Source organism: Garra rufa, chromosome 3 (genome assembly GCF_049309525.1).
Source record: "Garra rufa chromosome 3, GarRuf1.0, whole genome shotgun sequence".
Classification (NCBI taxonomy): domain Eukaryota; kingdom Metazoa; phylum Chordata; class Actinopteri; order Cypriniformes; family Cyprinidae; genus Garra; species Garra rufa.
The window spans coordinates 23557010-23584901 of record NC_133363.1 but is presented as its reverse complement, the minus strand read 5'-3'; the positions used below and the strand labels follow the sequence as shown (position 1 = coordinate 23584901).

Genomic DNA, 27892 nt, shown 5'->3' with positions numbered 1-27892 from the left:
AGCGGTCAGCTGTGAGACTTTCTTTTACTCTCTCTTTTCCTTTGTGAGCTCTTCTTAAACCAATTGCTTCTTATAAATCAAATGTTTCTAAGGAAAGCTTTATTATTTATGAGGGTTTATAGGTAAGAAAAGTGTGTAATATCAAAGTACAGTATAAAAGTCTGCAGTTCTATGCTTTGAAACATCCAATATCCAACAAGCCCTTCTCCGTAATGCCTTATTTTTTAACAGTCTAATAACAATAACCTGGTGTTTTACTTTACAAGCAGGTGGTTACTAGCCATAGCGCCAGGTTTGACAATGAAGTGTGTATTTGTTCGCGAGACAGAGAGCGGCTGGCCAATCTCCTAAAGAAAGCCCCAACCTTCATTTAAATTTCAGAGACTTTCTGCTTGTTTCCCAGAGAGCATAATTTGCCAGTCTCCATTTTGGATCCTGGCTTTGTGGTGATGTAAAAAGCAGGACTAATCAATGATGCAAAAAGCAGTGAGACTCTCTTACTTTTTCAACAACAACTGTAAACAGTTTACACAAATAAACACGGTTGACCTCTGCGAACTTCAAACCATTCTCCTCTCCCACAACCTGCGGCGCAGATCATGAGAATAATCTCAAACCGGATTGTTAGAGTATTTCAAGGCTTTGCTATGCTGGGTAGGTATTAAAACCTGAAGGCATACTAATTAACAAGAACATTAACTTTAATCTCTCCATGCAAAATCTTTGGGGGGTTTTCCCTCATGCCCTAAGATTTACCCCCATAAATGCTCACTCTCTTGGTGTGAAAGGTGTCTCCATGCTGCTCATCCACACCCAATGATCCAGAAACCAATGTCATCCACTGGAGCAGCAGGTGCAGCCATCTGCCCAGTTGCATGTTCAAGAATTAAAAGGTATTTAATCATGGATCATTGGATCTTAAGTGCATAACGCTGAGTATGCCTGGGTTCCCCAACTACCTTTTCATATTTTGTTATGTGTAAAAATATTATGAGATATTATCAATCAATGTCATTACAAAATCTTGGGAATCATTAAATAGACCCTTTTTGGTGATACGCTATAAAAAGATGAAACATCAGGTGTTGACTAAAGTGTTTTCTCTGAGGAAGAATGGGAGGCAGTGGCTCAATAAGTAAATAAATAATAAAAATAAAAAAAAAACTCTGGATGATGAGCGATATAAAAACAAAATACAAAGAATATTAAATATTATGAGCTCAATAAGAGTAAAAATAGTTTAAAACCAACACATAGCGAGGGAACTTTGCTGCCTCATTTCATAAGTCCACCACATGCCAGCAGATATACACATCAAGAAAACAGCAGTATGTGAATATTGCTGTCTGGTCTTTCAGAGCAGTGTTTTTTTAGGCTCTTATTCCATGGCTGGGATTGTGTAGACCACTTTGAACCTTCATTGAAACTGCAGTTTGGACCTTCAACCTGTTGGCCACCACTGAAGTCCACTATATGGAGAAATATCCTGGAATGTTTTCCTTAAAAACCTTAATTTCTTTGCAACTGAAGACAGAAAGACATGAACATTTGGATCACAATAAAAAATTTCCTGATGCCTCAGAAAACTTCCAAAATGGACCTCAAGATGACTTAAAACAAGCATCAAAGGAGAAATTCACATCCAAAATAAAAAATTCCTGATAATTTACTTACCCCCATATGATTAAAGATGTCCAAAGAAATTAAGTTTTTTGAGGAAAACATTCCAGGATTTTTCTCCATATAGTGGACTTCAATGGGGATCAATTTCAAAACCAAAGTGCACAGACAAAGAACTAACCACATGTGACCTTTCCAACGTGATTACATAATGCGTAAAGACGCACATGTGCATCGCAGAGCTAGTGTAAGATGAGCATTTGTGGTTAAAACCTATGTAAATTTTTTTATTTTTTTATTTTTTTTAGAAAATGACCAATCGTTTCGCTAGATAAGGCCCTCATTCCATGGCTGGGATTGTGTAGACCACTTTGAACCTTCATTGAAACTGCAATTTGGACCTTCAACCTATTGGCCACCATTGACGTCTACTATATGGAGAAAAATCCTGAAATGTTTTCCTCAAAAACCTTAATTTCTTTGAAACTGAGGACAGAAAGACGTAAACATCTGGATGGGGGTGAGTAAATTATCAGGAAATTTTTGATTCTGAAAGTGAACTTATCCTTGTTGTGAAGAGCATTCATAACTCCTGGAATGATAGAGAACCAACTCACTACATCTGTCAGTAAACTCTAAACAAGTGCTAAAAGAGAATTCCTTTAATTCAAAGAAAAACACAGACTACATTGATATTCCGCTGTCGCTAATGGACCTGTGGCTAAGTCTTTTGAGAAGAAATTAGATGATCAAACTATCATTTCCTCCTCATCCGCTGATGATAAGAACACCTTGCTGAAATGTCTCAGTGAGATGATGCGTCATAATCAGACACAACAGGCAATGCTAAATGGGTATTGGCACATCACATCAATTAGCATTATTGCTAAGGTAATTGAGAGGAGCACAGCAGGAGATTAAGTTTTAATCTTTCGCACATGGCACAAAGGCAGCATCAGTTCCTGCACCGCTGCGAAGCCTCATAAGAATCACAATATAAGCAGGTAATGAAATCTGTAGCCTGCCACTTTAGGGGATATAAAACGTCTTCTAGCCTGTCTTGAAGACACGTCTAATTCATGCCACAGATAAATCACCCACGATTTACATGGGAGAGATAGAAAGACAGAAAAAAAGGAGAAGTGAGGGAGGGAGAGAAACAAAGCAGCAATCAGCAATCCGACTGCATCATCTTAAAGCAGGTGTTGAGCCGAGAAAAAAAAAACATGAAAAAATGAGACAGCCTTGGAGTGAGAGGGTACATGGCATGCATTCTGCAAGTGTATCAGCCGAATCGGGAGACGCATACTAATGCCTCTATGATTAAACACAAACTCATTGCTCCATTCAAATTCTCACATTGCACCGCTGTTGCAACAACGTTCGCAGGGTCTGGCAGATGGGCTGCTATTACAGAGCACATCAAGAACAAATAATCTTTATATGCTGCCGGTCGACATTGCTCATTTGTTGTAAGGACATTTCATGGGCATAAATTTGTAGGGAAACAGAGGAGGCATTAAAAACATTCATTAGAAGAAAAAAAAAAAGTTAATTCATGTTCTTTTATTATACATTAATGTTCATTTGTACAACTTGAAATGTCCAAAAATGTATTAGTATACAGCTTTCAAAAGTTTGAGCCATCTATTCATCAAAAGAAAAAAAAAGGAAAGAAATTGGCAACCATTTCCAATACTGTTGATAATAAAAAAATGTTTCTTGACCACCAAATCTGCACGTTAGAACAATTTCTGAAGGATCATGTGACACTGAAGAATGGAGTAATGTCTGTTATTTTTAATTGTATTAATATGTTTTTGTGATCAAATAAATGATTGCGACTTATTTTCAAATAATAATTAAAACAAACAAATTATAAAAAAGTTGTTAACAATAGTTAAAGGGATAGTTCACCCAAAAATGAACATTACCCCATGATTTACTCACCTTCAAGCCATCATAGGTGTATATACTTTCCTCTTTTAGACTATTACAACCATGTTAAGAGTTATATTAAGAGTTTTATTAAAAATGTCCTGGCTCTTCCAAGATTTATAATGTCAGTGAATGGGTGTTATGGTTAGGATTTTGAAGCAAAATAATGTGCATCCATCCATCATAAAAAGTAGTCCACATGGCTTAACATGGGTTATTAAAGGCCTTCTGAAGCTAATCAGTGCATTTGTGGAAGAAAAATATCATATTTACAACTTTATAAACTGTAATCTCTGGCTAACTGTTGTACGCTAACTTGTACGCATGTTTATGAGAGAGTGGCGTTCCGGCGGATGACAGGTGAATGCAGGGACGAATGCAGAAATGATAAATGTGGAAGCGCAGAGAAGTGAGCAAAACAAAACACCAGTCATGAATTAGAAGTACAAAATGAGGGTTTGTAAAGAAAAATGTCTGAGGATTACGATATAAGCCAAGAGGACACTGGTTTTCCTTTGCTGTAAACAAAACATGTTTCCAGCGAGACTAGCATGTGTCACCAGAGCTTACGCTACGCCTACATCCTACGCCATCCGCTGGAACGCCACTTTCTCATGAACACACATACAACAGTTAGCAGAAGCTAGAAATTATGGTAAAGTTTTAAATATGGATATTTTTCTTACACAAACCCATCGATTTGCTTCACAAAGCCTTTATTAACCTCCCTGAGCCGTGTGAAGTACTTTTATGATGGAAGGACCCAGTTTATTTAGCTTTAAAATCTGGACCACTACCCACTGACATTTTAAAGCTTGGAAGAGCCAGGATATTTTTTATATACCTCCGATTGTAAAGAAGAAAGTCATATACACCTAGAATGGCTTGAGGGTGAGTAAATCATGAGATTTTGGGGGAAACTATCCCTTTAATGTGTTAAATGTTCATTTCGACACACATTACACCATTCAACGGTTTGGGGATTGGTAAGGTTTTTGTACTGTTTTTTTTTTTTTAAAGAAGAAGAAGAAAATGAAAGGCTTTGGAAAAGAGCATAATTATTTTCAAAAGAATGTGACAATAACACATCTTTAGCAGCAAGAAAACCTTGATAATGCATTTGCTACATTCAGGGAAATTGAAAAGCATGAGAAAAAAAGAGAGATGCTTTCAAGAGCACTAACCTCCAGTTTGAGATATTCATTCTGTTCTTTGGACAGCAGGCTGAGGATAGAGCTGCTATGTTTGCGCGTCCGGACCAGGGCCTGAACCTGCGTGTGTCTGGCCGGGAGCGTGAAGGCCAGCTGAAAGTGTATGTGACTCCTTCCATCGAAAGAATACTCCGGGACCTCTGTGAAACACACAAATGTGTTCTTCAGATGCAGTCCTTAAAAAAGGATGCATAAACAGTGAAAAACGCACTGTGAGAATATCACAGGATGTTCCAGTCGTGTTACATAAAGAAGCTCTACAAATTCATAACACTTCTGAATGCGATTTGTGCCAAGATTTGGTGTGCGTGAAAATGCTGCCTGGGTGCTAACACTATCCCTCCTACACAGAGCAATTCAAAGATATTCATTGCCCAACTGAAAAGCCTTCACACACATGCAGACAGTTTCCACATCCATTCAGTCATCACTTATTTGCTTATCTTCAAAGATTCGCACTCTCTTGCATTCCACTTGTGGAAATAGACATGGCTTGAAAACTGGGACAATTGCTGAGTAATTACCCTTTTCACACTGATGCCCGCTGTACCCAGGTATGCACTGACAGCTGAAGGAACCCCACTCTCCGTGGCAGCGTCCCCGGGTCCCGCAGGAAGGAAAGCCCATGTTCACACAGCTATTGTCCGTCATCAGACATCCCGGAGCACTGCCAGAGGAGTCAGCTGGTGAACCGAGGTCATAAAACTGAGATAGAGAGAAAGAGAGAGAGAGAGAGAGAGAGAGAGAGAGCAACAGAAGTCATGAAAACACTAAGAGCAACAGGAGAAAAAAAGAAAAAAGGAAAATGAGCTAGTGGAAATATAAACAAGGCAGGAAATAATGGCCTGGATAGGCCAAACTGGGAGGCCTTGAAAAGATAAGAGATGAAAAGAGAAAGAATGTTTTATCTTATTTGTGCATTCACCTTTAATCCAGCCTGCCATAATGAATATTACCATGCTGGGCAGGCCACAGCCACTTAAAAAAGTAGGCCCGCAGCGCTCTATATTAACAGAATGGGAAAACCTTGAGGCCTTAAATTCTGTTCACAACAGAACAACCACGCACCACATTAGATCAATTTTTCCTTTCATCTGATGACTCCCATTTATTCATGCCCACTCTTCCTAACGGCGTGTTTTTGAAGTGGTTGCAGCATGAGTTTGACCCTGTGCAGGAACCGTTTGCACCTTGTACAGACAGAGAGCATGGTTGATTTACCAGCACAGCTAAATAAGCAAAGGGGCTGCATTAATTCTACCGAACTGCAGTATTATATTTCTGAATAAAAGGTGTCTCTTGTAACACTATTAAAGGGGTAGATCACCACTTAGTTCTTCATGTCAATACCACTGTTCTGAAGATATGCTGCACCTTCTTTACAAGCAAAGGAATGCACACACATGCATCGTGGTACTCTCGTGAATGTGTGTCAAAGACTATAGAAGACCATTTTCGTACTGAAAAAATGTAAAAAAGGTTACTGCGACTTTTTATCTCAGAATTGCATGATACAAACTCACAATTCAGATTTTTTTTTTCTCAATTGCGCGGTAAAAACTCACAATTCTGACTTTTCTTCTCAGAATTGCATGATGCAATTCTGACCTTTTCCTTAGAATTGTGAAATATAAACTTGCAATTGTGAGTTATAAAGACAGAACTGTGAGATATTAAAGTCAGAATTGTGAGATATTAACTTGCAATTGTGAGTTATAAAGTCAGAATTGCAAGATATAAACTCACAACTCTGACTTTTTTTTCTTAATTGCATTATATAAACATTTTTTTAGGATTGCGTTATATACTCACAATTGCATGTTAAAAAGTCAGAATTGTCAGATATAAACTCAATTATGACTTTTTCCTCAGAATTGTGTTATATAAACTTCCAATTCTGACTTTTTCCTCAATTGCATGATATAAAAGAATTCAGACAATTCTGAATTTTTTTCTCAGAATTGCGTTATATAAACTCTCAATTATGAGAAGTCAGAATTGCAAGATAAAAATTCATAATTACAAGTTATAAAGTCAGAATTATGAGATATAAACTCACAATTCTGACTTTTTTCTCAATTGCATGATATAAACAATTCTGACTTTTTTTCAGAATTGCATTATATGCTCACAGTTGTGAGAAATAAATTTTTAGATAAAAACTCGCAATTGCAAGTCATAAAGTCAGAATTGTGAGATATAAATTCACAATTACAATTTTTTCTCAGAATTGTGTTAATTGCGAGTTTATATCTCACAATTCTGACTTTTTTCATGCAATTCTACGTTTTTTTAACATATAAAAACATATATAAACTTGCACTTTTAAAATCCAATTTTAAAGGAAAAACACTAAGTAAAAAGTACGAATTGCAAGTTAGCATCACATAATTCTAAGAAAAAAAGTCAGAATTGTGAGAAGAAAGTCAGAATTGGGAAATAAAAAGTCACAACCTTTCTTAAAAACATTTTATGCAGTGGCGGAAACTGGCCTCAAGACATGAAAGAGAAAAAAATGTTGAATAAAGTCATTATTTTTGTTTTCTGTGAGAACATAAAGTATCCTCGTAGCTTTGTAACATTAAGGTTGTTCCACTGATGTCACATGGACTATTTCATTGATGTACTTACTACCTTTCTGGGCAATTTCGTTATCTATGCACGGTCAGAAAGCTCTCAGATTTCATCAAAAGTATCTTAATTTATGTTCCAAAGATGAATGAAGGTCTTATGGGTTTGGAACGACATGAGGGTGAGGGTGAGTTTTTGGGTGAAAAATCCCTTGAACTTAAATGTTTGGTGTCAGGAAGACTTTTTTTCCTATTAAAAAGAAATGGATGCTTCCAGTTAGCCAGGATGCATTGAACACTGAGGTAATGACTGCTGGAAATGCAGCTTTGTTGTCTAATAAATTACTTTAAATTATTGTAAAATATATAACAATATAAAATAGTTAATTCAAAACAGTTGTTTTAATTTACTGCATTTTTTTTAACTAATAAAGCCAGTTTAGATAAGCTTAAGAGATTCTTTCAAAAACACTCCATACATGACATGACCAACAAACAACAGCAACATACAGACAATTAGCAATCAAAAGAATTGGTCAGAAGTAGCTTAACTGCACATAACCATAACATGGTTAATGACAGTTGTCCATGTTAAAACTTGGACTAACTACTTCAAGCCGACAATTTCCTACATAGATGTGCTAATTTGTCTCTCTAATAGAAGTAAGCTAAAGCTAAAATAATTATTCAATTATTTGGCAAGAACTCACACAATAAGCAGGACAATGTACAGCCAGCAGGTCATTCTCGCAAAACCATTTCAAGACCCTTCTGCATAGATATTTCCTCATTAGCAGTATTAATGAGAAAATGACCGGCTTACTGTGCATTATTCCTGGAAACTCTCCTTCTTGTCCTGTATAATTCATACATTTTATTATGTTTTGTATTGTTAGCTGTAGGGTCGTGTTGCACAGAATAATGAATGTTAGCTGACTGTGTGTCTGCCTGAAATCATATTCTGTACACTGCTGCTGTGCTTTGTGATTCATCGATTCAGTTCGAGAATCAGACTGACCCCAAACTTTTGAAAAGTAGTGTATGCAACATTTTTTTTCTGTTGTATAACAATGTCCTACATTGTTTTATTTCAGATTAAGTCTCACTTGGAGTGGTGGCACCTATGATTTTTACTCCTACTGATGTGTTAGCCATACAGCTGTTTGATATGACTGTATTTTCTAATGAGGAACATTTTGTAAAACTTTCATTATGACCATTAGTATCATCGTTTTTATAGCTGGAGCCGAATCACCTGTTAGAGTTGGTAGTCTGCTGATGTCTCATTTTTTTATTTTAATTTACTGTGGTTGCACTTGTGCTTGCTTGTTTTTAGTGTACACCTCTCAGAGCTTGGCCTTTCCACTGTAAGTTTTAGAGCTGTTTCGTTTACTCTTTTTTTAAAGTATTGTACTTTCTCCTTCATGAATTCATGCCTCACACAAACCTGTGTGACCTTTTAAGTAACATACCATAGTTCCCTGCATGTACCTCCCAAAGTGGCTCAGTAAATGGCATAATATCCTTACATCTTAAAACCACTTTGCTATGCACCCCCATAACACTGAGTATTTGCCACCAAAAAGCCTACTCAGAATTCTCACAGGTCAACAACAGGGAGAGAGCAAAGGAAGTAAACTGTTTGAGAAAAGAGAGTGGGCAGAAGAGAGTCGAAAATAGCAATTCTACCTCTGTACTTCCTCCTTTAACAGTCTATGACCTTCTCTCCAGTCAAGCCCCAGTAGCCTAACGGCCTGTGCTGTTTCTTTGTGTCTGGTGAGCACCGGTTAAGTGTTTCAGACTCAAGAACCTTCAGCTGAGTCATGAAGTTACAAAAAGATACAAACAGCCAGCCACCATAACAAACCTTGACATAACAATAACAGGGTTTCCGCGGGGTCTTAAAAAGTCTTAAAAAGTCTAAAATTTAAAAATCAAAATTTTAGGCCTTAAAAAGTCTTAAATTCGCTGTTCTAGGTCTTAAATAATTTTACACAGGTCTTATTTTTCCGATGTCCATGTAACGCTACCTCTAATGCTCATTTAAATTCTCTTTTTGTTGTTTCCGTGGTGTTGTAGTTCTTTATTTCACAATTCCAAATTTAATTTGCTGTATTTAAACTACAAATGAGACCAGCATGCAATAGCCAATCAGCTTCCTGTTATTGGCGCGAGTCTCTCTCGGATTGTACCGCAGAAGTAAAATGGATTTATCTTTTTAGCTATGGGGAAGTGCAAGTTTAGCGATACTTAGCTTGAAAAAACTGAATATAGGGTTTGGCTAAGGCCAGTTGCTAACAACTAGATTTTTTTCTCCCTCTGTGGAAGTTACTGCGTCTTCAGAATCGCAGTAGCAGAATACAGGTCAAACGACCTTTTTCTGTATATAATGTTATCAATAATAATAAGAAATACAGGTGGAGCTAGCTGACCGCCAGCCTTCGAAATACTTTTAAAATGTTTTTTTTTTACTTGCCCGACCGAACAAACCGCCTGATTAAAACTGAAGTGACAAAAACAACTAGCGAAGCATCGAAAGGCAAGAAAGATTCATATTTTAATACATTCAACGTAAACAGAAATTGATAATGGATAGTGTATTTCTGGTCTATTTGTGACATACTTTAAAACAAATGAATGTAACAGCACTCTAAAGAAATGTATAGTTTATTTATAACATGATATAGTTCAGTAATATACCAAGTGAGCTTTTTGCTGAAAATTCTCACAATTAAAAATGTTACATTAATTTTAGCTCAATAAAAAAGTAGTTAGTCAAGTAGTTACTTACATATTAGACAATATGCAACATTAGCAGAAGCATTCTGCTAGCAACGTTTTGCTATAATTCAGCGTTTTGCTCGAATCAGTTGAAGTAACTCGCTCATGAAGTGACTTACCGCTAGAGGTCTTCACGGGTCCAAAAATTCATACCCGAACCCGAAGAGACCCGTAAATGTCCTGGACGGAACCGACCCGGACCCGTATTTTATTTTAAAGTGGGACCCGAACCCGTGAAGACCCGAAATATACCTTAAATGTACTAGTTGGACCCGAACTCGGCTGGGAAGACACAGACCCGACTGTACCCGATCGGCACATATTGCACAGCAAACTGCTAGTTCTATAAATAAGTTGTGAAGGGAAAAAAAAAACTTTTTTGGCGTAAACTACTGTTAGTAGCGTTGCATACAGACCTCCTTCAGTACATTTACATGTTAGGCTGTTCTTCTCTCTTGCCGACAGAAAGACCCTTTTTAATCCACTATTCCAGCTTTAATAGTTACTTTAGGGCAGGCTACTCGCGGTCACGGTCGGTGACGAATGACCAATGCAATACTTTTTTCTCTCTAAGTCAACTTCGACCGTTGTGTTTACCCTTTTGAACTACAATACTTTTGCAGATTGTAATAAAGACTCGGCGCAATTGTTTTATTTATTAGTTAATTTATTATAATTAGTTATATTTATTAATTTATAATTAAACATTTTTTTTTTCCAAAAAGGCACAGAACAATGAATGCGGTAAACTTTACTGCGTGCATCTTCAATAACAGTATCTTCTTCAGTAAGATAAAGCAATACAAAACATATGTTTAGAGCTCCACCTAGTGGTCATCTTATGAAACTTAAAGGAGGAATTCGCACGTATAGCACGAGACAGCTTGATAGCGTAAATAGCTTATTCTGAAAAGAGTGTATTTTTTCCACCATATTTTCTATTATCACTGTGCTCTCTAAGCCGAGCCTGACCAAAAAATTTAAATATAACAAGATGGTTCTTCCGTATTATTATAAACGTAAGAAAGAATGCTATGTGTACTATGGCAGAGTAAAAGCAAAGTCCCTTAAGGGTATTCTATAGTATTTGGCAGAGTTTCTCTATGGCTCTGGTCTTTGGTAAAAGTCGCCAGCTCTGGTTGCCATAGAAACATTTCATGCGCGTTATTTTAATGCAGTGTAAACATCACAGACAACATTAATGTGACTGTTCATTTTCGATCTCATATTTTGTTGCTCATGTGAAATAAATAAATGTGCAAGGCTTTTTATTTCACATCACTCATGAAGGAATCCATGATCACCGACCGTCCGTTTACGTTAACTCCCCCTGCGCTCTGCTTCTCGCTGCTGCGGTCACGCGACACGCGTTTTTATTTATTTAATCTTCTTCTTTTTTTTTTTTATTTCCTTCTCACACTTTTCTTATCATAATTTTACAAGATGCAAGTTACAAAACACGTGCAAAGTGGTAACTGACACTGGAAGGTGCGATGTTCTCCGATCGACTCGGGTATTACACACAAGTTAAACATACCCGGGACCCGAGGTAATAGACTTGGACCCGACCCGGACCCGGCTAACCATTTAAAATATAGACCCGAACCCGTACGGGTCCCGGGTCGGGTCCCGGGTCCTCGGGTCTCGGGTCCTCTGTGAAGAGCTCTACTTACCGCCACCTGCTGGTAATTTAGTGTGTTTAAAAGTATGCCTCCACACCCAACATTTCTAATGTACATATTTATAAATCAATAAATGTATTTAAAACATTAATCTCACTTTTAATTTTGCAGTGTAAATTATGTAATCTCACTGCTAACAGCCATTTAGAATTTTTTGATAAATTGATAAAATAAATTTCAAAGGTAATGCATACATTTCAAAAGTAAAAAAAAGGCCTTTATAAAGGTAAATCAAATATGCATATTTAAGATGTAAAAGCTAATAGAGCACTGATGAAAATATTGCTTCAGAATTTTTTTTTTTTTACATCAGATATTTCTAGTGGTACTTTTATGGGGATATGTTGTGTGGAATAGTATCTGCTGATATGAAAAGTTCACTGTATATCGTAGTAATACATTTAATTTATGACAGCCATGAAATTGTGTTTACTTTTTACATTAAACACATTAAATATTACATGTATGCATGTAATATAATATCTATTTCCATTACAGGTTCGGTCTTAAATTTCATATAAGGTGGTATTAAAAAGGTCTTAAAAAGTCTTAAATTTCACTTGTTCATATCTGCAGAAACCCTGAATATGGGCTGAGATCATAGATCGGTTTAAAGACTATGGCCAGTGGCACGGTCGATTCTACATCACTTCAAATAACACTTTTTAGAAAGAGAAAGTTTGAAATAGACAGTACACAGCTTACAATCATATCTTCTTCAGCAGCTAAATGGTTAATAGTACATATACTGACAGAACTATATGTATTAGCAATACCTTTGGCTGGTATATTTGGTCAAAAGCATTCAAAACAGACAATGGATGCAAACTCTAAGAAGTCATGGTAAGTTTTTTTTTTGTTTCTGTCCTTGCTCATCTAAAAAGTATAGAATAAGGTAAAATTACGAGCATTAAGTTGAAGTGTTTTGAGAATAAAGTCGAAATTACAAGAATAAAGTTGAAATGTTTTGAGAATAAAGTTGAAATATTTCGAGAATAAAGTCGAAATATTCGAGCATAAAGTCAAAATTACAAGAATACAGATGAAATTACAAGAATTAAGTCAAAATTATGAGAATTAAGTTGAAATGTTTCGAGAATAAAGTCGAAATTATGAAAATTAAATTGAAATGTTTCGAGAATAAAGTCGAAATTACAAAAAAAGTTGAAATATTTTGAGAATAAAGTCGAAATGTTTTCGAGAATATAGTTGAAATTATGAGAATACAGTCAAAACATTTCGAGAAAAAAATTTAAAAATACGTGAATAAAGTCAGAATGTTTCGAGAATAAAGTTGAAATTATGAGAATTATTTTTCGAGAATAAATAAAAAAATACGAGAATAAAGTCAGAATGTTTAGAGAAAAAAGTTTTAATTATGAGAATAAAGTTGAAATGTTTCGAGAATAAAGTTAAAATTACGAGAATTAAAACTAAATTACGAGAATTAAGTCAAAATGTTTAGAGAATAAGGTCGAAATCACGAGAATAAAGTTGAAATGTTTCGAGCATAAAGTAGAAATGAGGAGAATACAGTCAAAATGTTTTGAAAATGAAGTTGAAATTATGAAAATAAAGTCAAAATGTTTCAAAAATAAAGTCTAAATGTTTCGAAAATAAAGTCAAAATGTTTTGAGAATAAAGTCAAAATGTTTCGAGAATAAAGCTGAAATTACGAGAATACGGTCAAAATGTGTTATACTCGCAGGGACAGTATGCTTGAAAATAATATTTCACGCCTTCGACTGCATTCATAAGGCCTATTTAGTGCGCCAGCCATCCAATAATAGCAATAAGCTTTGTGCTTTTGGTACTTTTAATATAAAACAAAGTCAGCTTTCAAAATCTGTCAGTTTTATAGCGAAATACAAACAATGTCACTTGCAATAATGTGAAAAAATTTCACGCTCTTCAATGTGGCGGGACAGTTCGCTATATTCATGTGAATTAATCGTCTTTTCAATTACAATGAGACATTAATTTCATTAAATTGTTTTCTTTATAAATATTCCATCACCTACTCTACAAAAATGTCTTCGGCATCCAATCTTATTTAATTAAAAACAACAGTTCTAAAAATTAAAACATTCTAAAGGTTAATGCGCTCAACTTTATTCTCGTAGTTTCCACTTTATTTTCAAAATATTAAGAATTTAATCTTGTAATCTTATATTTTTGTTATTTTTTAATGTGCATAAAAACGTCATAAAAAAGGACAGAAGGATAATAAATTCTTAAAATAGGCTTTTGTGTCCTCCAAACCAAGATCTTATCTTTTCTTTTTCACTCACACTATTGTTATCAAATATTCATCTCTCTCTGTACTGATATGCATGAGTTTCCTCACCTTGCTGTCCACGATGAGGTTTCGGATACAGCCAGTAAAGTGCTTGTGTTGTAGTTGTGGGTAGATATATGGCAGGTTCTCATTCACTCCTCCTAGCTGAAGCACTTGTGTCACATTCAGATGCCTGAAAGCACATCAGAAGAGGTCATTACCCTAGCAACATTTGTCTCTCCACCACAAGTTTCTAATGTGCTGTATGCTATGGAGAGGTCATTTTCCTCTAGAGATTAACTCTGATAATTCCTTTGACCTTTTATATTGAGACCTTTGTGTAATTATAAATATTTCAAGACATTATCGAGTCCATAATTGGCATTAGGTTCATATGTAGAGTGAGAATGAGAAAGGTAATGATTGTTTCATTGACTGGTCCTCTGTGTCCTGCTATAATGGCGGAAGAATGATTTCTTCAGCACTCAAACCTTAATGGTTCATCAGGGCCATATTTTGAACACTTTAAACAATTATGCATCGGTGCGAAAAGAGAAATAAAGGAAATTATTTACTTGTCCATATTCGGTGTGATGCCGGTAACTTCACAGGAAGTGTGGTCTTCAGTAGTTAGCCAGCTGCCCACTCCTTCCATCTCCATGATAGTGGCTCCTGCACAGCGGTCAAGTGTAAAACGAACCTCCTGAAGAAGAAACGTGAGGGAAAAAACTCCTTCAGATCAATTTATTGAATTCCTCTGGTCAAAACCTTGTTGACTACATATTACTGAAGCTGTATCTCTAACTACAACATTTTCAGAAATGTGACTGGTATCCACTCTGTTATTTCTGTTTGGGTTTGGGTAAATTTGACCTCAGCAAAAACACTGTTGAAAAATAGAATAAAAGAAATCAATTGGCAGAAGAGGTACGGTGTGTACTGCAAAATGTAGAAATGTACAAATTCATTGGATTGATTCAGGTTTTACAGCTGGGGGCTCTAAGACACCAAACTGAAATCATGTAACATTTTCAAAAAGCTGTTAGTATCAGCCAGATACAGTACTTCAATGCTAGGTACATATTACAAGCTTACAAAGATATAGTTTGTTACACACATGGATACAAGGATAATTCACTCAAAGTGAAAATTCTGTCATCATTTACAGATCCTCATGTTGTTCCAAACTAACCCAAGTCTCCTGAAACTCAAATGTACTTGCCTGATGCAAGAACCAATGAGGTTTGTTCTCATACATATGGTCGAGTTACCGTTGAATAAAAGCCTAAATTAAATCTGTTTATCATATAAAGCAACCATGCCTCTTCAGAAGACTTGAATTAAACTGCTTGATTAATATGGATTACTTTTACAGTGTTCTTATGAACTTTCTAAAGCATAAACTTTTGATGGAATGGACTTTTAAAGGGATAGTTCACCTCAAAATAAAAATTCTGTCATTAATTACTCACCCTCATGTCGTTCCAAACCTGGCTGACCTTTGTGCGTCTTCGAACACAAATTAAGATATTTTTTATTAAATTCAAGAGCTTTCTGACCCTGCATAGACAGAAACACAGCTACCATGTTTAAGGCCCAGAAAGGTGGTAAGGACATTGATAAAACAGCCAATGTGACATCAGTGGTTCAACTGTATTATGAAGCTGCAAGAATATTTTTTGTGTGCAAAGAAAACAAAAATAACACTTTTTTACTCCCATGAATGTGTTAAGATGACTGACAGACAAGACAAGAAATTGTTGAATAAAATCTTTACTTTTGTTTTCTTTGCACACAAAACGTATTCTTGTAGCTTCATAAAGTTAAGGATGTCACATAGACTATTTTATTAATGTTCTTGGTAACTTTCTGGGGCTTGAACATGGAAGGACCCTTGCTGCCTATGAAGAGTCAGAAAGCTTTTGGATTTCATCAAAAATATCCTTATTTGTGTTGCGAAGATGAACAAAGGTTGGGAACGACATCAGGGAGACATAGAGAGACATAATTAATGACAGAATTTTCATTTTTGGGTGAACTATCCCCTAAATGGAGGGACAAAATCACTCGGGTTTCATATAAAATGTCTTCATCTGTGTTTTTTGAAGATGAACAAAACTCTTTTGGGTTTGGAATGACATTAGGGTAAGAGTAAACAACGACAGAATTTGTGTTCCCTTTCTCAATAACACAGCGACCAAGTTTTACACACTACCAGACATTAAAGTCATTCTGAACACAACAAACTCAGAAATGTGTGCCATGCAAAAATGAAAACAATATGCTTTCTAAAACTGGCTCAAAATAACAAACATGTCTGCCTTGTTGAAAAAAACAGCATATGCTATTTAGGTAGCTTATGAAGCATGATTGCTGGCTTGAGCTGGTTTATGCTGGTCATGCCCTGGTCATATGCTGGTTTATGCTGGTTATGTGCTGGTTTATGCTGGTCATGCCCTGGTCATATGCTGGTTAATGCTGGTTATGTGCTGGTTTAACCCCCTGGGGCCGACGGTCACGCCGGCGTGACCAACCTACTTTTTTTAAGATCAGCGCAAAAGACACTAAAAATGCTCTGTCGGTTTAAGTCATACACATTAGAGATATACATCAATGGAAACTGTAAAGCGTGTACTTTTATTTGGGCACACTCAAAAGAACAGCAGAAAGTTGTGTTTTTTTATTTAGAATAAAGAAAACAAACAGGGTGATTTCTGTTTTCTCTGTCTCCGTGAACTGCTTTTAGAAATGCGTCAATTATATCATTCAAACACGGTGAATATTTAGCACACAAACATAAAAGTGGTATCTACTGAAAGCTTGAGATTTATGCTTTTAAACAAAGTAAGTTTTATCAAAAACAAATAATCTGTGATAAATTAATCTATATGAAACCAAGGAGATGTCAGTGTTTCTCAACTCCAGTCCTCGGGACCCACTGCTCTGCACATTTTGTATGTCTTCCTCATTTAAGGCACCTGATTTTGATCATCAGCTCATTAGTAGAAAGATTCATGAACTGAACTGAGTGTGTCAGACTCAGAAACATACAAAATGTGCAGAGCAGTGGGTCCCGAGGACTGGAGTTGAGAAACACTAGTCTATCCAGTTCCAACTAATTATCTCTAATGTGACCGCGCCCACTATCGCGAAATCTTTTGCCATGCAAATTAGCCATGTGCTACTAGCGAGGCAAGGACCGGATTATCTGTACGCGAGGAAACTCCCACATCACCGCAACAAAGCAACATGACTTCAAGTTCATCTTGGTTACAGTTTGTTACTGAATGAAGACATGCTGTGAGGAATAAGACTTATATGTACCTCAATCGCGTGATGCACAAAAAGCACAATTCGCGCGTATCGCGCGTAACGCGCCAGACGCTCAATTCGCGCCATTCGCGCGAACTAGACGCGCGAATGAGGCGAATTCGCGTCTACCGCGCCGCGCTAAACGCCAATTCGCGCCGCAAGAACTCCAGACGCGCGTAGACGCGTCTTACCATTGACTTAACATTGAAATCACTCGCGCCAGACGCATATTCGCGCTTGGTGTGAACGCACCAAACGCGAATATGCGTCTAAATTCGCGCCTGCCGCGCCTAGTTATTCGCGTGACCACTTTGTGTTCATTCGCGCGTCAAGAGCGAAATCGACGCGCGTAAAAAACAAAAGTTTGAAGCGAAATTTACGCGCGTCACGCGCGTCAGAGGCGAAATTTTCAAACCCCGTTGGCGGCCATCTTTTTACAAGATGTCTGTTGTTGTTCGGTCATTTATCGAGAGAGTCACCGCTCTGTATTTGCTCTGGAGAGCAGAACAGCCGCGTACGGATCATCGTCGCCGTATTTGGGTCCACCAGACCCTTCGGAGGCGAACCCAGTTCGGCGAGTTTCATCACTTGCTCCAGGAGCTGCGCCTGGATGACGGCCGCTTTCAGCGGTACTTCCGCCTGTCCCGCGCCCAGTTCGATGACCTGCTTTCCCGCATCGGAGCGAGGGGATTTCAGGAGCGGCGGAACTTCCCTCTGTGCGTTGGAGCAGTATATGATGACAGAATTTTCATTTTAAAAGTGAACTACTCGTTTATGTCATTCCTCTTTTGATGTATAATAATTCTATAGGTCTGTGCCATTTTTTTGTTCAGGTTATTACTGTAAAATCTGTTATTTATTTTTGTTTTGATGATAAATGGAGCCAGCCTCCAAAAGTATTTAACCTGTCCTGTGATTTCTTTATTTTCCTCACACAACACTGTCCAGACACACTAAAGTATACACACTATTATAGTTATTATTGTTCTATATGTTTCATATAATTAAGATTTAGATATGGATTAAATAGCATTCAATACAAAATGAATATGTGTCATATATGTGATAAAACACTTGCTTTGTTGTGCATTAGAACCGCACTAGGCATTTAGTATTCATGTTTCATATTTGAATGAGTGACTCCGGGCGGGCCTGCCGCCACAGCATCAAGCAGGCTCCTGATTGGTTAACGCGGCGCGAATTGACGCAGAAGTTCAGATTTTTCAACTCGGGCGGCAGACGCGAATTCGCGTCAAACGCATGATGCACAAAAAGCACAATTCGCGCGTATCGCGCGTAACGCGCCAGACGCTCAATTCGCGCGAACTAGACGCGCGAATGAGGCGAATTCGCGTCTACCGCGCCGCGCTAAACGCCAATTCGCGCCGCAAGAACTCCAGACGCGCGTAAACGCGTCTTACCATTGACTTAACATTGAAATCACTCGCGCCAGACGCATATTCGCGTTTGGTGTGAACGCAGCATAATGCTGCGTTCACACCAAACGCGAATATGCGTCTAAATTCGCGCCTGCCGCGCCTAGTTATTCGCGTGACCACTTTGTGTTCATTCGCGCGTCAAGAGCGAAATCGACGCGCGTAAAAACAAAAGTTTGAAGCGAAATTTACGCGCGTCACGCGCGTCAGAGGCGAAAGTTTCAAACCCCGTTGGCGGCCATCTTTTTACAAGATTCTGTTGTTGATCGATCATTTATCGAGAGAGTCACCGCTCTGTATTTGCTTTGGAGAGGAGAACAGCGGCGTAGGGATCATCGTCGCCGTATTTGGGTCCATCAGACCCTTCGGAGGCGAACCCAGTTCGGCGAGTTTCATCACTTGCTCCAGGAGCTGCGCCTGGATGACGGCCGCTTTCAGCGGTACTTCCGCCTATCCCGCGCCCAGTTCGATGACCTGCTTTCCCGCATCGGAGCGAGGGGATTTCAGGAGCGGTGGAACTTCCTTCTGTGCGTTGTATAATAATTCTATAGGTCTGTGCCATTTTTTTGTTCAGGTTATTACTGTAAAATCTGTTATTTATTTTTGTTTTGATGATAAATGGAGCCAGCCTCCAAAAGTATTTAACCTGTCCTGTGATTTCTTTATTTTCCTCACACAACACTGTCCAGACACACTAAAGTATACACTATTATAGTTATTATTGTTCTGTTATTATAGTGTAGACACAGACACACTACACTATAATAATGATTCATATAATTAAGATTTAGATATGGAATAAATAGCATTCAATACAAAATTAATATGTGTCATATAAAACACTTGCTTTGTTGTGCATTAGAACCGCACTCGGCAATTAGTATTCATGTTTCATATTCATACTCCGGGCGGGCCTGCCGCCACTGCATCAAGCAGGCTCCTGATTGGTTAACGCGGCTCGAATTGACGCAGAAGTTCAGATTTTTCAACTCGGGCGGCAGACGCGAATTCGCGTCAAACGCGTGATGCACAAAAAGCACAATTCGCGCGTATCGCGCGTAACGCGCCAGACGCTCAATTCGCGCGAACTAGACGCGCGAATGAGGCGAATTCGCGTCTACCGCGCCGCGCTAAACGCAAATTCGCGCCGCAAGAACTCCAGACGCGCGTAGACGCGTCTTACCATTGACTTAACATTGAAATCACTCGCGCCAGACGCATATTCGCGTTTGGTGTGAACGCAGCATAAGAAGGACGCGATGCGACGCAAACTCAGCAGGAGGAGACATTTACATGAGTAAGTTTTACTTTCATTTTCCTACTAGCTTTCGCTGTTATTTACTTTGACAAAACATGTACACATTTTACTAGTTAGACTTATTCCAAACTAAAATTCCTGACTTTATCAAATGAAACATTATGAAGTACGTTTGATTGCATTGCATCTCTTACAATGGCAGGATATTTATAATGTTCTAGAAAAACGATGTGATTATGACTGTGAGATGCATTTATGACGATATCTTTATGAATGTAGAATCATACTTTATTTATTTATTTTATTGTATAACAGTGTAAAAGTAATATGAGTGCTTACACTGAATGTGTGTTTACATCACGTTTATTAGTAATATAGGACATGACCAGCTAAGGACCAGCTTAACCCTTAAATGCATACCTTGGGTCTACAGAGACCCAGGACATCATTCACTAACATCAGCATTGAACACGCACAAACTAAGTTTGACATCAGCTGTCTTAGTATTCCTCAATCTATTCATTCTGTTTTCTGATTATTTTTTTGTAAAAAGTGTATAGAGTCGCTAGAGACCCAAGGTGCGTAATAGTCTAAGTATATTTTTTGTGTGAAAAAAAAAAAGTAAATATCTGATAACTCAATACGTGCAATTCACCTTTATTCCTCGAGGTGGCACTGTTTAATAGACAATAATGATGTGATGTTTCATGCAAAACAATCGCAGGCATAAAACAAAAGAATATAATCAGCAACAATTGAACTGAAATTGAGATTCTTACGTCATCTGAAAGCTGAGTAAATAAGCTTTCCATTGATATATTGTTTGTTAAAATAGGACAATGTTTGTCTGAGATTCAGCTATTTGAAAACCTGGAATCTGAGGGTGCAAAAAAATCTAAATATTGAGAAAATCGCTTTTAAAGTTGTCCAAATGAAGTTCTTAGCAATGCATATTACTAATCAAAAATCAAGTTTTTATATATTTATGGTAGAAAATTTACAAAATATCTTTATGGAACATGATCTTTAATTAATATGCTAATGATTTTTGGCATAAAAGAAAAATCGATAATTTTGACCAATACAATGTATTTTTGGCCATTGCTAGAAATATACCCGTGCTACTTAAGACTGGTTTTGTGGTCCAGGGTTACAAATGCCACTGTTATTTGATGGTGGATTTGGTGAATATGCTGCCAGTGATCAAAATACTGATTTTAAAGTCATTGAAAACGATAGTTTTGAGAATATGGTTGAGGTCGCGAATATGAGCCAGATGCTGAATGTACTGTGGAAGTGCGTTCTGAGGATGATGGCGATCGTAAAGTCATCTGGGCTGCGTTCTCCGATAACGTTGTCTCTTAGCGTGCTACGAAGACTCAAAAGGTACACCTTAACTACAGCTATACCTTTCCTACGTGTGTTCTCCAAACTATACCTTAGGATATTGCTTAAGGTAAACCTTCTTAAGTGCGACCTTAGCAGGTGCTGTCCATGGTGGAGGTGCTGAATAGGTTGATATCGATGCCTCGGTGATCGATTGTGCGCTCTTTCTTTCACAGCGGTATAGGTAAAGTATTGAGAAAACAATGTTTTTTTTTAATAAAGAAGCGTTTTAGCAATAGTACAAACTGCATTTATCGGGGCTCAATGAAATATGTACATGCAGAAATACATGTGTATGTGTTTCAACTTATTCTCATCATTTTGCGTACGAATAACACGACTTTGCAATAGCGTGTAATGCATAAGCCAAAGTCCAATTTTGCGTGCATATGATACGCCAATCCTTCCAATTAACTTCAATGGAGAGAGGATGCGTATAAATACCACGCATCATCTTTTATATAGATGATATAAAAGATGATGCGTGGTATTTGTATGCATCCTCTCTCCATTGAAGTTAATTGGAAGGATTGGCGTATCATATGCACGCAAAATTGGACTTTGGCGTATACATTACACACTATTACTCTCCACGCACGGCGCCGTCTTTGATTTAAAACAAGTACTCACTGTCTCGCTGCCATAGCTATAGAGTTTGTGTAAACTCATCTTTCTTTATATAGACTCATAGCCTTTTCTGTCAAATGGTTCGCCCGCTGATGTGCCTCGAGATAGTAATTAAAAAAAGCTAACAACCATGGAAACTTTATTAATGAAAACACTTCCATACACTGGCCAGAACTGGTCCCCCGACTGAGCCTGGTTTCTCCCAAGGTTTTTTCTCCATTTCTGTCACCTGTGGAGTTTTGGTTCCTTGCCGCTGTCGCCTCTGGCTTGCTTAGTTGGGGACACTTTCCAGCGATACCGTATACTATTTGAACTGAACTGGATGATGATATCACTGAATTCATTGATGAACTGCCTTTTACTGAAAATTGATTGTTTACAATAATGCGTTACTTACACACTATTGTGCTGTTTAAATACTGTGCAGTTGCTTTGACACAATCTGTATTGTTAAAAGCGCTATATAAATAAAGGTGACTTGACTTGACACTGGGTGTAGGCTATAACAACTTAAGTATTTTATGTGTAAAATTTTAAAGTAAAAAATGCAATTTTAATACTAAATCAGATTTTATATTAAATGTTCATATAAAATTTTCTATTTGTAATTAAACTGCGATGTAAAAAAGCTTTTTGCGTGGTGCCCACTAGCGGTATGAACCGCCAGCAGCGGTAAGGTATAGCTAAGAGCGCTCCAGACCAACCTTACGAACGTATGACTTACAGAAGGTATACTTAACTAAGAAGGTTTCGGAAAACACATATTAACGATAAGGTACTTCTTAAGGTACAACTTAAGAACGACGTAGCGTTAAGGTGGTTTCGGAGAACCCAGCCCTGCTCAAATTGAACCCTTCTACATTTCAAAAGGTAATGAAATATGCTTTATTTTATTCTTCTGTAATTGTTCTTAAAATATTAATAGAGTTTTTTGACATTGCATCCATCCGTGCTGGATGTATAGGTCCGGGTCGCTAAAGACCCGAATATGTAATTATGATTGGCGAAACATTTATGAATTTAGGGTTAAACCAGCACTTGACCAGCTTAAACCAGCACATGACCAGCACAAACCAGCTCAAACCAGCATCCATTCAAAACGTACCTAACCAGCACATGCTGGGTTTTTTTTTTTTTTTTTTTTTTTTTTTAACACTGCCATTCTGTGAAATCATGTGAATTTGTCAACTATGACTGACCAAAATCTGCTGACTGGTTCTGACTTTTAGTAAATCGTGGCAACAGCCATGTAGTGTATTCCAGCCTTAGATGCCTGCATATACGAACACATAAGTCAAGAGCTCTTTCTCCCTGAGATCTTCAATGCTGGAAGAAGCAGCAAACTAGCAAAACAAAGCCGCTGTGTTTCCGCACACTTCAACCTTTCTCCACTCTCTGTAGAGGCTAACCCTCAGGCGAGGTAATACTAAACACATAGCATGTCAAGATGCTAAAAGCTCCAACCTGCAATGTTCCCTTCGCACACAGTAGGATGCTTGCATCCTGTTTGTATTGAACAATAAGCATTAGAATTTCAAACTGACCCTAAGGCAAATTGCACCACAGCAAGACTACATGCCAGCGCTACAACAGAGCCTAGCAGCAACGGACGAGCCACTGAATCTGAAACAGTCCTGGCAACGCAGAATACAAATTAGCACACTAAACAACGTCTGGGATCAAGTAAACCCTGGCTAACAGCTGCAACCACACTGTCCCTTTTCGAACTGTGAAGGCGATTTCAGAGGAGATAAGTAAGACTTTGACTTGTACAAAAGTGCTGAGGTGTATTATTGGAGGAAGCTGGCAGGGAGAGATGGGCCTCTGCTCGATTGGGCTCAGCAGTCAGTCGCTTGCTAACGGCGAACACTTACTTTGCTGTTGCTCCTCACGTCCAGTCTGTGCCACCGTCTGTCCGCTACGTTCACGTTGCCCGGCAACTGCAGGACCAATGTACCCGAGCCATGGTTAATTTTCAGGGTGGGGGTGCCGTCGATCAGTTCTGAGAGAGAAGGATAGCGACCGACAGAGAGAGAGAAAGAGGAGAAGAAAGAGATAGGTGGATGGTTAAAACACTGACCTACTGTATGAAGGAGTGGAGGACGGTTATAAAGACTCAACCTTGAGCATGTTGAACACTGTCGAAAAACGACCTATTGAAAACATTATATAAGCTCAACCAGCAGCAGGCTTTTGACTAACAAATGTATCACATAAACTAGTGCTTTGTTTCACATTACAGGGTCAAGTAAGCACTGCAGAGCCTGCCTCAATTACGATTATATCATCCTCTGGCATAATAGGAAAAACATATTAGAGAAAGTTCTTCTTTTTGTCTGAGTTAGTCGATTGGCAAATTAAAAATTAATGAAGCCAGGAAGACTCCCTTAAGCTTCGTATAGTCTGACAGAGAGTCTGAGCATACGGGAAGAAATGCCTCCAACTAATTTCACATTTGTCAGTAGAGTCTTTGCTGTTAAATAAGCCCGCCGTGCCCATTTTGGCCGACATATCTGTCTGTCTTGTGTCTCAGCAACCCGCTTTTCCAATATGTCTTCAAATTCTCCCTCTATTTTTTTTTTTTTCATTTGTCATCCTCTCGATTTCCTTCTTTGATGCTGCACTTCATTCCTGTAAATAACACGCGCTTCCTCTCGGCTCTGTCTGGCGCTCACGGTCTGCTGACCGTGAAACTGAACTTTCGCTGGGCACAGTGTTTTCTTTCCAGCATATAAGAGGTAGGATAAACTACAATTTAGCAACACTAGATGCTTCTCAAAACACATGTACCCACTTCATTAGCTCAAATCAAATGATTGACTCCTTCCAGACAGATTGTCCTGGCTAATTCCCTCACACCGTCATTAAAACTGGCTGATTTATGTCATCCATCTGTGCTTTATTCTCGCTGTCACTTTATTTCTCATATTATTTCTTGTACAGAATGCTCCGGGTAGTGAATGTCTTCTATCATCCTCCAGTTTTAACCCGTTCAAGCGGATCATAAGTGCTGAGGGACTCTGTCTTGCTCTCCGTTGAGAGGGAGTTTAGTTTGCACTTGCTGAGACAAATCGAGCAATAATGGAAATAATGGCTCAAAAGTACTGTTTAATAAAATTGCTTTGCACTTTTTTTCCTTTAGGTCTCACAAATTCTTTGGTTTTTCCAACAATGACTGTATGATTTTGAGATTCATATTTTCACACTGAGGACAACTGAGGAACTCATATGCAACTATTACAGAAGGTTCAAATGCTCACTGATGCTCCAGGAGGAAAAACGATGCATTAAGAGCCAGGGGTGAAAAGTTTTGAACAAAATGAAGATGTGTACATTTTTCTTATTTTGCCTAAATATCATATTTTTTTTCATTTAGTACTGCCCTTCAAAAGCTACAGAAGATACATGTTTCCCATTAGACAAAATACGTTAAATTTATCCTTTTGTATATAGATAAGGGCGACTTGGGAGTGAACATTTTTGTTTGTTTTTGTCTCAGACTTTATATTATTACAACATCAATTATCTTCAAATAAGTTTTAAAATCTAGTACTTATCACTGAACAGTGTTATTTACTGTTTTATGTAATAAATAATAAAAAAAAACTAGATGTTCTTGTTCACAATATTTATTGTCACCATTTCATTTTAAGCATTTTAATTCACATGAATTAAAGGAATTAACAAATCATCAAATGCAGACAACTCTAAAAAATGACAATGAGTGTGTGCTTGTGTTAATTACCTAAATAATATAATACAGCTGAATAAAATAACTATATAAACTCCTCAGAGTTTCTTAAACTGTCCCTATCTTGGCGCTTTCCGATGGTCTCATTGAATTCTCTCTCATCCTATTTCTCTGTAGATGTCTCCAGGCTAACTCCCGATGGGATCTGAGTGTTGAGCTGGAGATAACAGCGAACATGCTGGGTGAGGAGCAGTGCTGCTGTAATCTGGGCTGAGAAGCCCTTTTCAGAGGGAAGCCCCTGAGAATGGAGCACCTCTCTTCCACACCGACATTGTCACCAATCCTGTCCCAGACATGAAGCGCTGCCGACTGAGAGCGATACCATGTCTTCTCGGACTGACATGACATTTTAGGTGGAGTGCAGATGAAGTGGGATTGAGAGAGGAAGGGCAACAGAAGTGAAAATGAGAGATGGAAAAGGTACAAGCCTGAGGTTGGTATTGATTTGAGAGGACTGAAACGAGGGGAAGTAATGAAGGTGTCTCTGTAAGACAGACAGATGGAGAATGTGACTATTGGAAGTTTCTAAAGGGCATGACACAACAAGCTCAGTTTTTAAGGAGCGTTCCATGATGTCTGCACATTTTGGGGCTGACTGAGTACCCTAAAATGAAAATTCTGTCATTAATTACTCACCCCAATGTCGTTTCAAACCGTAAGACCTTTATTCATCATCGGAACACAAATTAAGATATTTTTGATGAAATCCGAGAGCTTTCTGACCCTGCATAGCCAGCAATGCAACTGAAAAGTTATTTTTTTTTGGCCAGAAAGATAGAAAGGACATGATTAAAATAGACCATGTGACATCAGTGGTTCAACTGCAATGTTATAAAGCTACAAGAATACTTTTTATGCACAAAAAAAAAACAAACAAACATTAATTTCAACAAATTCTTCTCTGCTGGTTCAGTCTTCAACGCACGCTCACAAGAGTATCACAATGCATGCATGTGGTGCTGCTGATGCAGGAGCTAGTATTTAGAGTGTAAATGATAATTTTATTTAAATTATTAAATGTATTCTGCCTTATTGGAAAACAAAGCCCTCCATACACCTACCAATAACCAATAAACACCCGTGAGGCATTTTATTTCCACTCTTTGATTATTTCCTTAATTTTATTAAAAATAAATGCCTTTCTGATCTGATATGTGATGTGAAAAGTTCGAAGAACAAGTGTGGCAAAAGGTGGATTCGTCATTGCAAAAGTCATTGCTACGCGTATTAAAAACTATGCCACTGGGGCAATTATTTAATGTGCAGCTTTTGTAAGGTTGTTTAGCCCAAACACATTGGTGGGAGGAGTTAGTATAAACAGCCTATGCTAACAAGCAGGGTTTGAAATTAACACCCGCCAATCTGCTAAATGCAGGTAAAAATCAGCTGTGGTGGGTAACGCTATCAAATCACTGGCCAATTTAGCGGGTTACTTTTCATAAATTATATTATGTCTATTAAGGCAGTTAATTGCCGCCACCTACTGTTAGACCTAGTTTTAGTTTCATATTTAAAAGTATCATTCTATTTTTCTCTATCATGTCATACTGTATTTCTATATTCCAGTTTTTAAATTTAAACAATTAATCTGATAACATTTATTAAATTTGTAAGTGCAGTGTAAATGCCTCTATTTTCTATTGCAATTGTTAGAATGGTCACTGAGTGATCAGCGATCTCCACATAAAACTGATCATGCAGACCAAACCATAAGTCGTAGAGACTTGAAACTTTAAGGGATGGTAGTACTCATCGCCGACAACGACAGACAAAAATTGCGGACCTTGGCCATTCAGTGGTGCTAAAAGAAGGGAAAAAATGTATAATGGCTGTACCTATTTATACCATTTGTATATACCATTTTTCCTATCAACATGAAAATCGCTGTGTATGGTCTTTGCCCAAAGTGCCACAAGTGTCTATATAAAAATGTCCGCCATAGGCTGATGAAGTCTGAGCACCTATTAGACATGGTTGGCCTGTTTGACTCATGGCCACAAAGGTCTGTGAGAAATTTGAAAGAAACCAACCATTGAGGGGTG

The 27892-nt window shown here is 37.8% G+C and overlaps 1 protein-coding gene across 1 annotated transcript in view; it reads right to left on the bottom strand.

Annotated features, from left to right (window-relative positions):
- Nucleotides 1–27892, bottom strand: part of LOC141331528 (neural-cadherin-like) — a 104814-nt gene that overhangs the window by 6788 nt on the left and 70134 nt on the right. The window contains exons 6-10 of the mRNA XM_073836584.1: nt 23974–24101; nt 14656–14783; nt 14150–14273; nt 5294–5474; nt 4743–4909 (exon numbers count right to left, since the gene is read on the bottom strand). Coding sequence (XP_073692685.1) covers nt 4743–4909; nt 5294–5474; nt 14150–14273; nt 14656–14783; nt 23974–24101 — 728 coding nt within the window. The remainder of the gene's footprint in view (nt 1–4742; nt 4910–5293; nt 5475–14149; nt 14274–14655; nt 14784–23973; nt 24102–27892) is intronic.